This window comes from Podarcis vaucheri (genome assembly GCF_965113315.1).
Source record: "Podarcis vaucheri genome assembly, chromosome: 4".
Classification (NCBI taxonomy): domain Eukaryota; kingdom Metazoa; phylum Chordata; class Lepidosauria; order Squamata; family Lacertidae; genus Podarcis; species Podarcis vaucheri.
The window spans coordinates 66,390,643-66,407,203 of NC_138762.1; the positions used below are offsets into that span (position 1 = coordinate 66,390,643).

The 16,561-nt window shown below is 44.0% G+C and overlaps 1 protein-coding gene and 2 long non-coding RNA genes across 6 annotated transcripts in view; 1 reads left to right on the top strand and 2 right to left on the bottom strand.

Annotated features, from left to right (window-relative positions):
* Window positions 1-3,466, bottom strand: part of PTCHD1 (patched domain containing 1) — a 58,210-nt gene extending 54,744 nt beyond the window's left edge. Inside the window, exon 1 of the mRNA XM_082220572.1 lies at window positions 1,461-3,466. Coding sequence (XP_082076698.1) covers window positions 1,461-1,889 — 429 coding nt within the window. The 5' untranslated portion in view covers window positions 1,890-3,466. The remainder of the gene's footprint in view (window positions 1-1,460) is intronic.
* A 6-nt stretch (window positions 3,467-3,472) lies between these two features.
* On the top strand, window positions 3,473-7,828 carry LOC309531243. The gene is made up of 3 exons (XR_014219170.1): window positions 3,473-3,769; window positions 4,213-4,254; window positions 7,427-7,828. It is a non-coding gene; the product is annotated as an uncharacterized lncRNA (long non-coding RNA).
* The window catches only part of LOC309531234, a 115,310-nt gene continuing 104,574 nt past the window's right edge, over window positions 5,826-16,561 (bottom strand). For 2 of the 4 annotated variants that reach the window (XR_014219159.1, XR_014219161.1), the window contains 2 exons: window positions 11,301-11,487; window positions 5,826-7,058 (listed from right to left, as the gene is read on the bottom strand). This is a non-coding gene — a long non-coding RNA (uncharacterized lncRNA). The remainder of the gene's footprint in view (window positions 7,059-11,300; window positions 11,488-16,561) is intronic. The other 2 variants (XR_014219158.1, XR_014219160.1) reach the window with 1 other exon arrangement.

The following is a 16,561-nucleotide window of genomic DNA, read 5'->3' on the forward strand; positions in this document are numbered from 1 at the left end:
GAGAACATCTATGCTAATCCTATGCCTACTTATAACAGAATGTATCTCAGGGAGAATAAAGGAATAGGGATTGACATCCCTATGGTTTCCTTATTTGCCAGAAAATTTTCTGTGGGAAGACACAAACTACATCACCTTTTTGATATTTCTGGGCCAGTATATCAATATTCAAATACAAATAATTAAATGTGAGATAAATGCTAGTATTACTGATTCTGTTCTATCATGGAATGCTTAGCATATGGTTTGATGGAACTTGCAAGACTATCTCTATGAATATGCATTTTCTCAGTTGAGGAGAGAGACTCTAAAGGTCAAAACATTTAAGATTACTTTGCAGTGCCTTCTGAAGACCTGTCAACATTTTTTTCTGTTTCCAGAAAATCACTGTCTGGCAATTCCCAAAAGAGGCAAGGGAAACATGCAGTGCAGTTGTTTAATGCTGAAAAGCGTGTACGGGGCTAGTCATAGCCACACCTCTAAAACAATTCTCCATGTTTCAGAAATTTGTTTTCCTCCCCTTCATCATATTGTTCTTCTTTCCACTCACCTGCAGCTCTTTCTCGCATTTTCATTCTAAACCTGTACTCAAAATGATTGGAGTATATATTGTAATACAGAAACGGAAATTATTCCTGACAAATTACGACAGACTACTGAAATAGGTGGAACCGCTTATACCCAGGAAGGTAAAACCTAATGAAATACCATGCATTACACTACAGAGCAAACATCTATAGAGTGACGCCATTAAAACAATATACCCTTTCCTTTGATTTTGAAACTATGTGTGAAAATAGCATGTGGAATGGCATAAAAGAAATAGATTTCAAACAAAACAACACCTGCCTTTGACAAACTTGCAAGAGCTGTTACAAATTAACACTAATTTGTATAATACTTAATTTGTTCTATAGGAATTAAGTCCAGAGCAGCCCACAACCGGTTGACTTTTACAAATCCCCCTAAATCAATTTTGAAGTTTAGGTTCAACTGCAGATCAGCAAAACTAACTGCCATTGCCTCAACTTGCACAATAGAAACAAGAGGGGGGGGGGATAGAGGTGGTGGTGGGGACAATCCGTGTATAATACAGGCAGAATGTTTTTAAAGTGTCGTTCCTTCATTCACAAAATCTTCCACACACACCCCACCACCTCCTCCTCCTCCTCCTCACCACCTCCCAAGATGAGAGGAAATCTCTACTCTGTTCTGCAACCAGGAGTCAACCCAACTGTTGCAGGGCTGTGACTTGGCAGCTGCATTCTCAGGGCAAGGAACAGTTACCCAGAGAGACACAGCCGCGTAGATAAATATATGATGCAGACACATCTGTTCACATTTAGAAGCAAATCTACCACGATTCAAGGAGAGGGGGTGCAGGAGAGAGGGGCGATTCATCTCTGCTTGTCTCCCCTCCACGACACACAGACACACACACACACTCGCCCGGGCATTACCTTTAAGATCAGCTCGGTGTGGTGTTGGTCCAGCATGTTCGCCTTCACGAAGGAGGTGATGATGACCCTTCCGTACCTGCCCGGGGTATGCAGGTCGGAGTAGAGCCGGTGCTTGGACCGATTGACGGGGAAGAGGCTGTTGACCAGGTTCCTCTCGATCTTGGCCAGGCTGTGCTTGGGCGCCAGCAGGTGCTCGACGCTCTCTTCGATCTGGTACCTGCTGAAGCTGGCGCCCAGCAAGATGGAGATGAGGACGGGCGCGGAGGCGAAGAAGACCGGGTGGCTGGCGATGAAGTGGCCGAGTCTGGCGAAAGACGTTCTCAGCCCCCTGTGCAAGACCTGCCGCAACATCCTAGTGCAGAAGCAGCGCAGGAGGGCGAGGCGCGCGCGACGGGATCGGAGGCTCTGCCAGAGCCCAGACAAAACCATCGGGGAGCCCAGGCAGGCGGCGGCGGCAGCTGCCCCTCCGGGCGGAAAGGGGCAGGCAACTCTGCCTCTCGCTCCCCGCCAGCCTCTCCGCGCACGGCGGGCGCTAGAGCTGCTCGCCTCCGTCCAGGAGGCTGCCGAGGGGAGTTTCCCGGCGCCTCATTGTCTGACTTTAAACAGCAACAAAGACTCTCCAGGGAAAAGGGCAACGGCGCCGAGGAAGCAACACCCAGAAGGGGGTGGGGGGGAAGGAAGGAGACCCAGATCGGATGGGTGGCAACACCTCTTTGTTTCTCTGGAGGGTGGTTGCGCTTTCTGCCCAGCCAAGTGGGTGGGTGCCTCTTTTTTTGGAGGGGGTGTTTTTGTTTGTTGGTCCAGGAGAGGGGTGTGTGTGTGTGTGTGTAGATCGAAGTGGGGGTTTGACACACTTGCTGACTAATCTCAGTGGAGCTCCCGCTCCCCGGCTTGAAGGGAGATGGTGGGGGGCAGGGATGGGGGAGGGAGATCTATATATATTAAAAAGAATAATAAAAATTTCGCACGCAGAAGCCCTCGACACCTGATCCTTTGGGAGGTGTTGCGATTTGTTGCTGCTGCTGCTGCTGCTCGGTTGTAGATCCACAGGAGATCGTGGGGCTCCGGCTGGTTACACACCTGCAGAACTGAATGAATGGGTTTCCTCCCCCACCCGCGCCTCTAAACGATGACAGGAAAGAGACTCGCCTCTTCCTCAGTCCAAAAGCCCCAGGGGGAGAAACTCGCCGTTTCAAAGCACACGCTGCTGGTGGTGGTGGTGCCGCCGCCACTTGCGAGCGAGTTCAGGGGCAGTTTCCTGCGCGGCTTTTTCATGACAGTTGTTGAGCTTGAACAAATGACTAGCCAAAGCCCAGGTGGCTCGGAGCAGGCGGCTAGGCGAAGCGGCGCTTCTTCGTCCCCATCTTCGCAGGCTCTCTCGCGCGACTCAAGGATCCGAGGGGTTGCATTGAAACACAACCAAGATGGGAGGCTTTTCTTTAAATAATAACACGAATTTAAGGTAACTTAGCTGGAAGTCTCGATCGCCGACTGCGAATCACCAGGGACGAATCCTCCTCCTCATCTTAGCACACAGGGAGGTGGGTGGCTCCCTGCCTTCCTCGTGTCCGCCTCGGGGTTTTCTGCTCCGAGGACTGGATCCCCCCCCACTTGGTTTTTGTTTTGCTTTGTTGGCGACCCGAGGCTACTTCAGGTCAGATCCATGTCGGCGCCGCCGGCTTGTGCCGCCCGAGCGAAAGAGCTGCCCAGCCGCCTCAGGGATCGAGGGGAGCCGGGCGCGGAGCCGGGCGCGACGTGGCGCATGGCAAAGTTTCCCGGCTCACCTCTGGAGGAGTCCCCGAAGAAGCGCGCTCGGGAGAGGGCTGCTCCCCGCCGGGGCGAACGGCTCCCTCATGGCTTCGCCACCCGGATCAGCGCAGAGATACAGTTTTGTGTATTTCATTGGTGTCAAGCTGCCGCCTCTTCTCTCTTTGTCAGCGCATAGCGAAGGGATTCGCCGGTTCCCGGGGCCAGGAGCCACAGACGTCTGGGCAATTCCTCCAGCTCCCTCTCTCTGGCTCCTTTTCCCTCTCGCCGACTCTGCCTGCCTCTCTCTCTCTCCGCGCGTTGCTGCTTCGACGCTCTTCTCCGCGCGAGAGAAGAAACTGCCCAGTCTCCAGCCTAAATGGGCATGTGCGAGTGCTGCGCACATGCCCATTAAGAACGTGAAGCCGCCGCGAAGCCGGTGCCCTTAACCCTTTGCCCGGAGCTTGTCTCAGACTCCCCCTCTCCTTCGAAGGGGGCGCGGCGAGGCGGGCGAGTTCGCGGGGTCGAGGAGCGTCCGCGTTGGCGCGCGCGCGCGCGCCTGGGTAGGTGGGCGGAAGGAGCAACTCAGCCCTCTGGAATCCCGCCAGGGAAAAGGAAAGCGTGGGGTCACTGGGATGAGTAGAAATGCCCCAAAACAAGGGGGCGGGGGGCGAGAAGCGGTGGCGAAAGGACAGCTCTCCCAGGAAAGGATGTGGAGAAAAGGCCATCCAGTTTCAATGAAAGCCAGTTCTCCCCACAGGAGCATAGGGAGTTCCTTTATAGACCAAGCAAGGCCATTGGTCCATCTTGCTTAGTGCTGTCTGCACTGACTGGCAGCAGCGCTCCAGGGATTCAGATTCACATTCCCAGGCCAAACTAAAAAAAAATAAAGTCTTTGTTCAAGCTGTCTTGTTGATCTAGTGGAGCATGACCAAACGTGCAGGCACATTTTGTCATAATATTTTATCAATTTCAGCAAATACCAAATTCCACAATTGTCTTATAGGGAACAGGGTCACCACATGTGTAGAAGTGTTCCAGTCTTGGGGTATGTCATCCAATATTTATTGGACTATATCTGTATTTGTGTGTGTGTGTACACACTTTCTGTGGGCTAATATGTCAAATAAGGTTTAATCTTAAAATTAAGCTCTTGTATCTTAGGTACAATCTTAAATATACTTAATAGGGAGTAAATCCCACAGAATTCAATTATTGTACTCTGAGAACATAATGGATTTCATTAGTAAATAATTTTTAAATCGGCTCCATGGCTTTATAGGATTGCTATTTTTTTTTTTACTTAAGGAAATATAAAGACTTTTGTATGGAAGATCTTTCAAAGTAATCAAATATTTTTGAGATTTCTGTTAATTTCAGATATATCTCCAGATTGCTTGCTTGCAAATGATGGATATAGTTGTAGATGTAGCTCTAGTTATCAGTCAGTAAGCTCAAAGAGCATGATAAAAGAGCATGCTATAAGAATTGAAGATGAATTTGAAAAAGTTAACTAGCAGAATTATCAGTATTCAAATAACTGACGAGAAATAGATTAATTTAGGTTTGATAAATATAAGATAAGGCTAAAGTAAGAAAATTAACTTGAAACTCAGAAATATGAAAATTGCACAGAAAATAGCAATGGAGATTTCAGTTTAATATACATACATATAAAATAGGAATATACTAATATATGATAATTATAATATTTGCAAGATGCTTTCATGGAAGACAGCCTATGTGACACTAGAGTGCCACTGTCTCATATGTGGAATCTAACTTGTAGCACACATTTTAATAATAATAATAATAATAATAATAATAATAATAATAATAATAATAAAGATTAGCTGTCTTTCTCTATTTCTTCCACTAGCCTAGTCTTCACCAGCCTGGTGCCCTCTAGAACTACAGTTCCTATGACACACAGCCAGCAAAATGCTGACTGGGGCTGATGGGTATTGTAGTTCATAATATCTGGAAGGCATGTGGTTGGCAAAGGTGGCATTAGGCCTTTTCTTAGGATGCATAATCTTTTTTTATTATTATTGTGGCACCAGACTTTGGAACAGTCCCATGAGAGGTGTACCAGCCCCCTTTCTTCTTACTTTTTGACAGGCAGCAATTTTTTTTTATTCCAATAGACCCTGCAAGTATGTTGCTCTTAATGAAAATTTGACTGCTTTTCTACATTTGCATGTTTTTGTGTTTTTTTACCATTTAATATAATTTTATTCTTGTTTTATTGTTAATTTGTACCTTTCTGAATTGTAAGCCCCCTTATTCTTGATAAAAGTGGAAGTATCAGTATCAGAAGTATCAGTATCATAAATGAATACATTTCATGAAAACAGTCTTAAGTGCCTGTTACTTTTACATTCTCCCCTTTCCCCAAGTTAATCTGTTTTGCTTGTCTCAGGGAAACATTTTGTGTACCAATGATACTATATAAGTAAACTTTGACAGTTTCAGTTACAAATTTCACACTCCTTAGTTTGTCTAATAATAATTTGGATCCAAAGGTTTCATTCTTCTGACGGATGAAAGTCTTTTTGTTGGAAGAAGGAAACCTTTGGACCTGACAAGCGATGGAGAACGTAGAAAAATTCAGTTCGGTTCACATTGTAACATGCACCTACTTTATTTACACTTTGAGAAATAATACATGCCCCCCAATACAGCTGTCCTTGAAAATCTGCAGTTCTCCAAATTTTGTAATGTAGTTCTCCATCCTAAACAAGTTACAAAAATGTGTGTAGTAAGAGAAAAGTGTGCATATTAGTGGAAACAGAGCACAGTGAATGCTGTGTGTGTGTGTGTTGGTACATTCTAACTTCACACATTGATACTGGCAAGCCCTACTCTCTGCAGATGTGTCTGATGGCCAAGTGAAGAGGCCATACACATGTACTCACATATGGCTGCGGAGCGCATGACCAGCAGAATATGTGTTTCAGGGAACATGTGGAAAGAACTTGCCCATTACAAAATCTGTTCATGCATAAACTAAGATGACATCAGCACACTATCAAACCCAATGTTTAAGTTATAAGAATTGACTCTTATAAACAAACACAGCATCATTACGAATCACAGAGAAGGAATTTGGTACATTTTAGAGGGCTGACCCATGTGTTCTGTGGAATCATTCGAAGAAAAAAATACAAAAGCCCAAAGAAGCATGATTGATAACGCTGACCGAAATCCAGTTTTTGTATGGTTTCCTGAACCATCACACGACCACCTCTGTGTGTGCTGAATGACAACCTGGGTGTGCTGAAGTGATTGTGTGAATGTATTATTAGCATGATTGGGCTCCAACCCCTTTATTGTACTTCACTTTTATCATCTCTGGGAAAGGCAAAGTGTGCTAATGTAATCACATCTTAAGTGTCGCATGCTTCAGAGACTGACTCCACAGAATATTATATCAGCAAAGCACTAGAACGTATGAAACACGTATAGCTAACCGTGGTTGTTCAAAATGTGATGGGAGACACGGCAGAAAGCATTTGCTCTGCTGCGTGTTTACTTGGAAATAAGTCCCATTGAGTTCAATGGGTGAGGCGCCTTAGAAAGTATATAGAGATTTGAATTCCCCGGGGCCTATAATAAGGAAAGATTACTTCACTAAGGATATATGACAAGAAAGAGAATAGGATGTGGGGGGTGAGGAGACAGGGAGGGAATAATAGAAAATAAAGAAAACAAAGCTTATATGGAGGCAGGTAAGGGAGGAAAAATGGAGAGACGGCAGCAGGTCTGTTCCATAATTGTTCCTATGGACATGGTGGATCCATCTGTCATTCCTTCCCCAGGGTTCTTCCAACAATACGACACTGAGAGCCACTGTTGTAAACAAATGAAACCATTATTATTACCAAGTACGCTAACATAGATTTGTCTCAGCAAATTAAAGCGCAACATATTGCATGTCAGATCCAGTGCCCATTAAAGCCATTCACAAAATATCCAGTGATTTGAGTGGCACAGCTTTTGCTCCGGTATGGAAAAAAAATTGTTTCCTCATTAGACAATTCTTTGCACCTATTGAACAGAGGTCTAATAGCCAATCAGTTTCTCAATTGCCAGGTTCTGATGTTCAGCGTTAGATAACCTCAGTGTATCAATTTTCATAATTAATTCATAGTTAATTCTCATTACCACTGTATCAATATGCTAATTCCTCTCAATAAATTTCCAATTAACATTCACAGGCTTGGATGCTAATGAGCAAGATGTGGAAAGATGCAGTCACAGAAGTCAAGGGTATATGTCTTTGTTTTCCTTTTCAGAAATGCAAGTGGCAGGATCATTGTCTTAGAATGCGTTTAGCATTTGTCACTCTATACAGTTTATGGGTTAAATTAATATTGTGCTTAAATAAAAATGACATGTTGCTGAATATGCAGCTGTTAATTAACATAGCACATATGACTAGGTTTGAGGGTAATTGCTATGTTTTTAGGAACAAAAGCAATTGCTCCAGTTGTCGTTCCAATGAATTCGAGAAACTAAAGATTTTGGCTAGCAGTTAACGGGAAGGTCAGACTAGTAGTCCATCTAGCCCAGGGGTCAGCAACCTTTTTCAGCCATGGGGCGGTCCAATATCCCTCAGACCATGTGGTGGGACGGACTATATTTTTTTTTGGGGGGGGGGAGGAAATGAACGAATTCCTATGCTCCACAAATAACCCAGAGGTGCATTTTAAATAAAAGCACACATTCTATTCATGTAAAAACACACTGTCCGCGGGTCGGATTGAGAAGGCGATTGGGCCGCATCCGGCCCCTGGACCTTAGGTTGCCTACCCCTGATCTAGCCCACAGTTTCCCAAACTTGGGTCTCCAGCTGTTTTTGGACTACAACTCCCATCATTCCTAGCTAGCAGGACCAGTAGTCCCAAAACAGCTAGAGACCCAAGTTTGGGAAACCCTGATCTAGCCCAATATTGTCTACTCTGCTGGCAGCAGCTCTCTGGGTTCTGAGGCAAAGGTCTCTACCATCATCTGCTATTTGAGCCAGACAGTAGGACTTGAACCCGAGACCTCTGTGGCATGCAAAGCATGTGCTCTATCACTCAGCCATGATCTGTCCTCCTAACACATTCCTATGTACAAACAGGGTTCAGAAGCATCCAACTAGCATAAGGCTGTCATAGAGGATAAGGCTATCAATGATGGTCATGATGGCTATCTTCTACCTGTGCTGTTAGAGGGAGTATGCCTCTGAATACCAACTGCTGCAAATCACAAGGGACGGACTTTGGTACAGTGGTACCTCGGGTTAAGAATGTAATTCGTTCTGGAGGTCCTTTCTTAACCTGAAACTGTTCTTAACCTGAAGTACCACTTAAGCTAATGGGGCCTCCTGCTGCCACCGTACCGCCGCTGCGCAATTTTTGTTCTCATCCTGAAGCAAAGTTCTTAACCCGAGGTACTATTTCTGGATATGCGGAGTCTGTAACCTGAAGTGTCTGTAACCCAAGGCACCACTGTAATCTATTGTTATATGGCGCCCTGTGCAAGACCAAAATTTGGTGCCCCCAAATGTATCTTCTCAGTTATGGATCTTCTCAATTTTGCAACTCCTCGGCTCAGCATGCTGTGTGGGAAATCTACCCGCACCATCCTAAATCCAGTGCTGCTTCAGTGTGAACCCTTGTATTAAGATGAGGATAGCATGTATACAAAAAGAATCATAGAAAGAGACTTGTTTGTCTTCATTGTGCTTAGCAAAACTCCTGTGTGGATAATTCTACAGGATTCCTTCTTTGCCCATGTCTAGGTATGCACATAGCAGGGCAATGGATCTGCCCTTCTTTTTCTGCATGTGGGGTGGGATCTTGTAGGAGGCTTACAGGTGTTTGATGCATGGCACTTGCCAACTGCACAGGCAAGAGACTCGGTGCCTGAGGGAGAAAAATCTAGTTCCTTCCTTTGTGAACTAGTCTTATGAGGTGGGCTAGGGAAAGAAAATATATGAGGGAAAATCTACTTTATTTTGCAACAAACTAGCTAGCCTGTTCATGGTTTATCTGTGGGGTCTTGAGTCCTATAAGTAACCTGGGGACAGTAACAGGAAACAGAAAGTGTAATTAATATTAACTTTCTCAAACTTGGTTCCATTGTGTCAATGTTACTTCTTGTTACCTGTCAAATCTTGTCCCTACCAGGTCCTTCATATAACAAGTAGCAGATACCAAGAAAGGTACTCAGATTTGGAGAATATATTTAAATTTAACTGATTTAATAAATTACTTAAAAGCAAGGTGGTTAATAAACAGAAAGTCTTTAAATGGCAATGGAGTTTTTAACTTCCAGAAAGAAAGAAAAAGATTCCTATTACTTATTCATTGTATTGCTTAGCAGATGCACACAATGTTTTACAAAACACATAATGACATCTCCTGTTCCTAGAGACCTTACAAACCTAATTAAGAACATGCAGAGATAGCAGTGCAGTGAGATGAGGGGAACGGGAAGAAGAAGTCTGACAATATGAAACGTGGTAAAGGATGGAAAGCAAGCAGTAAATAATGCAAAATAAGGGAAGCTGAAATGATTTTGCCACAAGTGAAGAATCACCAGATGTTATTTAATTTATATTATTTCATTTCTAGACTGTTCCTCAACCAAGTCTTCTGGGTGATTTAAAATGATCAATAAGATACAGAAATGCAATCCAATCTTATTATAACTATCGCAATGCAAATAACAGAAAACCTAAAAAGCAGCATAAAAGCAGCACAAGATCAGCAGAAAAACAGACTAGCAAGATCAATATTAAAAACCAGTAAGGGAGAAAAGCAATTAGTGGACATATCTTAATTGCACTAAAAACATATAATTAAAAGGCCTGGGAAAATAAAAAGGTCTTCCCTTGGTGTTGAAAAGACAGGAATCCAGGCATGTGAGCTGAATCGCTTATAAGGCCTTCTTATGTTACTTTTTCCCTTATGGGAATGGCTTGAGTGACATAGCTCTTGGTGTTTTTTTATATTAATTAATTAATTGATTTTATTTATTTATACATTGCCTTTCATCCAAAGATCAAAGGGCAGTTTACAGTATAAAAACACAAAATATAGAACATAACAACAACAGCAGCAACAAAATACATCACCCCCATAGTATTAGGAGAAGTAACACAATAAGGAAGTGTAGATAAGTACCGTATTTTTTGCACCATAACACTCACTTTTTTCCTCCTAGAAAGTAAGGGGAAATGTCTGTGCGTGTTATGGAGCGAATGCCTGCGGGTGGCGGGGGGGATCTGCTGCAGTCGTGAGCAGAGGATCCATGGTTCCCCTTCCTTCCCTCCTCCTCAGTGGCGTAGCGTGGGGGGTGCAGGGGGGGCCGGCCGCACCGGCCGCAACATCTGGGGTTAGGGCAAATCCACGGGTTAGGGGGCGCAAATCCACGGGTTAGGGGGTGCAAATTACTTGCCTTGCCCCGGGTGCTGACAACCCACGCTACGCCACTGCTCTTCCGTGGTTACAAAGCATGGATCCACATGGATCCTCAGGATTTTTGCATTGGGCTACTCCAAACTCACTGTCAGATCACATGTCTGTGGCCACAGCATGAACCACAAAAATCATATATCCACTATTTCGTTTAGAATATTTTTTTTCTTGTTTTCCTCCTCTAAAAACTATGTGCGTGTTATGGTCTGGTGCGTGTTATAGAGTGAAAAATACGGTAAGTGTGGTGATGCATACCTTGAAGGGAATAAAGTTACGGCTGTGCTGTGCAAAAATGGCCTCTTGAAAATGTCCCTTATTTGTGGGCAGAGAAACTGAGGGTACCATTTTGCCGAAGGACAATTTCTCCATCAGTTTCTTGAGGGTGGGGCTCACCAGCAGCACCATTAGTAGCACAACCTCTTTCATTTCCTCTCCTCCCCCACCCCAAGTTTTATTTCATTTTTCTGCTACATGCAACAGCAACAGCAGCAACTCTGTGGGCAGCTTGGCCACCATTTAGCAACGTGCCAGATATAGCATTGTTCTAGTGTGTTATGCAGGAGAAAATGGCAGCTGCCACAAAAAGTGATGGAAAATATTTGGAGAAATTTCTGCAAAGTACCTTTATTTTTCTGGGGGCGATGAGCAAAAGAAAAACTTCACAATTTTTCTCAGGAAAAAATAGCCACCTGAGAAATTTTAGTTCAGCTCTAGTTAAGGAAGTTGAATACTTTTGAGATCTCAGGACTGTTGAGAAGTTTTGGGGGCATTGAAATTCCCCTGTCTCTTCAACTCTGCCATCAGGATTGCTAAGAGATCAGGGAAAAGGTTAGACTGTACAATGCAGCAGCCTGCAGAAAATACACCACGCCTGCCTTTTTCTGTTTCTGACTAGAAAGCATTGTTTGCTCAGACAAAACGCCTATGACTACCTTCCATTTTGTAATCTTGGCACACATTCAAGTAGGGCCCGGCACTCCAGTTTGATAAACCTTTTTGTGGATATTAGGCCGGTTGGTAGGGCCAGATTTCTACTTTATCGCAATTGAAAAACTGGTTTGAGCTTTAGGGACGATGAGGAATGGTGGGAGGCTCCCGCTGGAGGACTCCCTAGGGAAGCCTTGGAAGAGGAAGGCTTGGAACCAGGGGACTGGCGGTGGGACACAGAAGACAGGATAGAGATTGAAGGGCAAGCAGTATGGTTGGATGCCAAACAAGCAACAGGCTTGAATGAGAAGAAGAAGAGGAAGCTGAGGAGAAGGTGTGGGGGCTGAAGCTGTAACAGATTCACAGGAGCCTGTCAGTTCTGCTGTGTTCAGCTCCCCTTTCCACTTCTTTCCAAGGGCTGAGAAATTTTTACACGTAGCAGAACAAAAAGCACAGATAGTGCAGCCCTCACCCTACCCCGGCAGAGTTTAAGATTGCAGGGAAAACAGCCGGATGGAGAGGAAACTTAGAGGGAAGTGGAAGGCCCAGATGGTCAGTTCTGGCAACTGTTTTACTGGAGCCAGTCTCGCCGTGGTTTCTCTGCTTGTTTTCTGTTTCCTTGAATAAAGAATCAACTTTACAGCTCGTCTCTGAGTCTCCATGTTGACCTGCAGCTGAACCAGCCCTGACAGTAGTGAATAGTGGATCGGTTAGGAAATAAAAAAAATCCTTCCAGTAGCACCTTAGAGACCAACTAAGTTTGTTATTGGTATGAGCTTTTGTGTGCATGCATACTTCTTCAGATACATGCACACGAAAACTCATACCAATAACAAACTTAGTTGGTCTCTTAGGTGCTACTGGAAGGAATATTTTATTTTGTTTCGACTGCTGCAGACCAACACGGCTACTTACCTGTAACTAGCTGGGAAATATTTAGACTCTGGACTCAATGGTCTTACTGGAGCAGTGGAGAGACTCTTTAGAGCAGGTGTGGGGAATCGTTGGCCATGATGTTCCAGATAAAGTACAGCTCCTATCAGCCCAAGGAAATAACCAATAACCAGGGATGATGGGAGTTGTAGTTCAGCAATATCTGGAGGCCCAAAGGTTTCCCAAGCCTACTTTATATAGTGTTGCACATATGTGTTAAGCTGTCCCTGCTGGGCTTGAGGGCCCTCCTCATTCTGCTGAGTGGGGCCTTGGACTTCTGCCCTAACATCCTCCCCTGACAGCACCATTGTTAGCAAATTGCACCTTGTGAACTGACCCAAGTGAGGAGTGCAGTCCTTTGCTTGTGACACAAGGACCTTGCCCTCCCTCAAAGCAGCATCAGTGAGATTAACTTGCTCTATTCTCCACTGAGAGCCAGTGTGGTGTAGTGGTTAAGAGCGGTAGCCTCGTAATCTGGGAAACCGGGTTCGCGTCTCCGCTCCTCCACATGCAGCTGCTGGGTGACCTTGGGCCAGTCACACTTCTCTGAAGTCTCTCAGCCCCACTCACCTCACAGAGTGTTTGTTGTGGGGGAGGAAGGGAAAGGAGAATGTTAGCCGCTTTGAGACTCCTGAAGGGGAGTGAAAGGCGGGATATCAAATCCAAACTTTTCTTCTTCTAGTTTTAGGAGGTTGATTAGGGTCACTGAGGGTCACCCAACAAGTTTCATAGCCAACAACAACAGTAATATTGTTAGCTGCTTGGGACTAGTTTTTCTTAGTGGGAAGGAAGGCAGCATATAAATCTGTTGAATATATACAAAAATAAATAAAGCAAAGCAAAAGCTGAACAAGAATCTGCATTGGTTTCCCCACACTTACATGCATATTGGCAGGTGAAGTAGAGATGGTCCTCTTGGAATATCTCTCTATTACGATGATAATATATTTATTTATTTATTTATACCCCAACTTTTCTTTTCCGCGAGGAAGTCTATAATCATATAGACAGAACTTATGTGGCCATACCAGACCACCCCCTCCAAACTTTTTTGCTCAGCTAGGCTATGTGAAGGGTTTTGTTTTGTTTGAGGTTTTTCTGCCGTAGAAGAGGTTCCAGACCAGTGTTTTTAAAAGGCAATTGAGATGCTGATAGCAGAGCAAAAGCTATAAAGTTAACACCCATGGATGATGAATGTGGAGCATTCACACCTTTTTGTCTTATTCAGCATGCAATTAACACATAAAATGGAACGAGGGCTCTCATACCTCTTTGTGAAGTGGATCATGCCTCAATAGGCAGGTTATCACTCAGTTGTTTCAGCACTCATTTGTGATCTTGTGGCACTCCTGAGGTGAGTGACTATTATAAATATGTGCAAACACCATAGATTTTCATTTTTATCTTTCTTTTATTTTTAAAAGGGCTGAATTTGATGCGGTAAATGCTGTTTTTTTTTAACATGGGATAATTATCCTGATTTCTAGTTTCTGGATTTATTTTATATATGTATTAAAATCCACCTTTAGGGTGCTTCCCCTCCCAAGGCAGCTTACAAAGCATTCAGGAAAATGACAGTGATAAGATATCAAGTCATTAAAACAATAACATAAAGCAATATTAAGTACCTTTCAAATAACAGCAATGCATAAAATTATGAAGAAAACACAGTACCGTTAAAACACCCAAAAGCAAAATGGGGTTTTTAAGAAGTTTTCAATGCTGTTTAAAAATACAGTGGTGTGTTTGGGTTTTATACAGGTTTCTAAGCATTGTTTGATATGTTGTTTTTTTAATGAAATGGGATCCTTTAGGTGGAAGGGTTATGGTTATAGACAGATGTATGCAACCAAACCATACAACTTCCGCTTGTACAACTTCCCCTCTGTCTCCTTACCCCCAATCTGTTCCAGGAGTTCTCCCAACTCTCTATAGCAGAATTGGAGCAGGGTGGAGAGAGGAAAGGTGAAGGTGGTTTCATTCCACAAGTGGAGGTTCTTGCACGAGTACAATGATTTTGTTGGAAATAACCCAATAAGTAAAAGTAACCAAAGACTCCTTTTCCTCTACTTCATGAATGGGGGTAGCAGAAATCAATCTTGGGCCACCAGCAAGTGTCCTGGGCTACCCGCTGTTCAGTCAGGAAATTCCAGTTCATAGTTCGCACTCTGAAACAAAGCAATTATGTTCACATTTAGAAGTGCAGCGGTGAAGGGCAAGTACCTATGATAAGGAAAGGATTTGTCCTCAGATATAGTTCTGTAAATGCTAACTAGAAGTTTCTTGTTACTGTGGAAATTCCCATGCTCCCTTGTGGCTTCATTCACAGATGTTCTTTCTAGAATGATATTTTGGAAGGAAGACGATGTGGGTGTCTGAAACTTAACACTGATCTTTACTGCAAAGTTGGACAGTATGTCCCAAACTGAGAATAGTGGCACTTTTCCATGAGTGAAATGCAATTTGCATGTGCCCATTGGATTTTACTCATCCTTTCACACCTCCATTGGTTTGTTGTAGTACTTTAATGACTTCTGAAGCTTGAAAATGTTACCATGTATTGTGTGGGCATTTCATTTTTCAGAAATTTGCTATTTAAGCATATCTCCATTCCTGCATGCAGATGCTGATTCCCAAATGGTGAAATCAAGCCTCTGTATGGGGATGCATACCATACATACTATGAGGATGGTGGATGAATGCAGGGAAACTGCAGCGTTTAACGTGCTGCATTCTTTTACTTCACCTATTCCAGGGTTGAATGTGTTTTCCTGACAGTCATCCAAAAGAGGGTGCAGTACTGATATCTCTCGAATCAATCTTTCTGCGTGTTCAGAAGTAGGCTTCTGAGATCATGTTAGAAATTACTGGATTTAGAATCAAGATAATCAAGTTATCTTTCCATTTACCTTGTTTCTCAACCTTTCAGGCACAATGGCATCACATTTTTTAATCTTTATAGCTGATGTCACGATGGCTAGAGAATTTTTTTGGGTGGAAAGCTGAGGTTCTGAGAAGAAAGTCCTGCCTGTAAACAAATGTTCATCAAAAATGTACCCACTATACATTTATACACTATACATCTCGGCGGCCACCGAGACCACATAACACCGGTCTTGAAAGACCTACATTGGCTCCCAGTACGTTTCCGAGCACAATTCAAAGTGCTGGTGTTGACCTTTAAAGCCCTAAACGGCCTCGGCCCAGTATACCTGAAGGAGCATCTCCACCCCCATCGTTCTGCCCGGACGCTGAGGTCCAGTGCCGAGGGCCTTCTGGCGGTTCCCTCATTGCGAGAAGCAAAGGTACAGGGAACCAGGCAGAGGGCCTTCTCGGTAGTGGCGCCCGCCCTGTGGAACGCCCTCCCATCAGATGTCAAAGTGATAAATAACTACCTGACATTTAGAAGACATCTTAAGGCAGCCCTGTTCAGGGAAGTTTTTAATCGGTGATATTTTACTGTATTTTTGGTTTCTATGGAAGCCGCCCAGAGTGGCTGGGGAAACCCAGCCAGATGGGCGGGGTACAAATAATAAATTATTATTATTATTATTTATGAAGGTCCTATAAAAGAAGAATATAGCCCCTGCTCATCACTTTAGTTCTGTATTTTCCCACCCTTGTTTTGCCATCTGCTCCTACTACAAGTCCTTTGGGATCATACACCATTCAAGACTCTAACTTAGTTGGCCTTGCTGGCTGGCTCTGATAAGATGGCTGCATTCCTTTCTGGGACACCTTTCTAGGGACACATGCTGCTGGGGGCAAAAATGGGTAGAGTAATGATGTAAATCTCATATTTGCATAGAAAGCTAGTTTCTGCACACACTCACACTCTATCCTCCAGACAGACAGGCAAGAGACCTTGGGCCCTTCCAGATGTCCTTTCTGTTGCACATTCATGGTGACTTGTGCTCGTGATGCTATCAGGGTGATCACATGCAAACCTGAGCCTGCAGAAGCTTTTGGGCTGTCATTCTGTTTCATTTCCATTCAGTGTATATACCATAACTTCCTGATGAA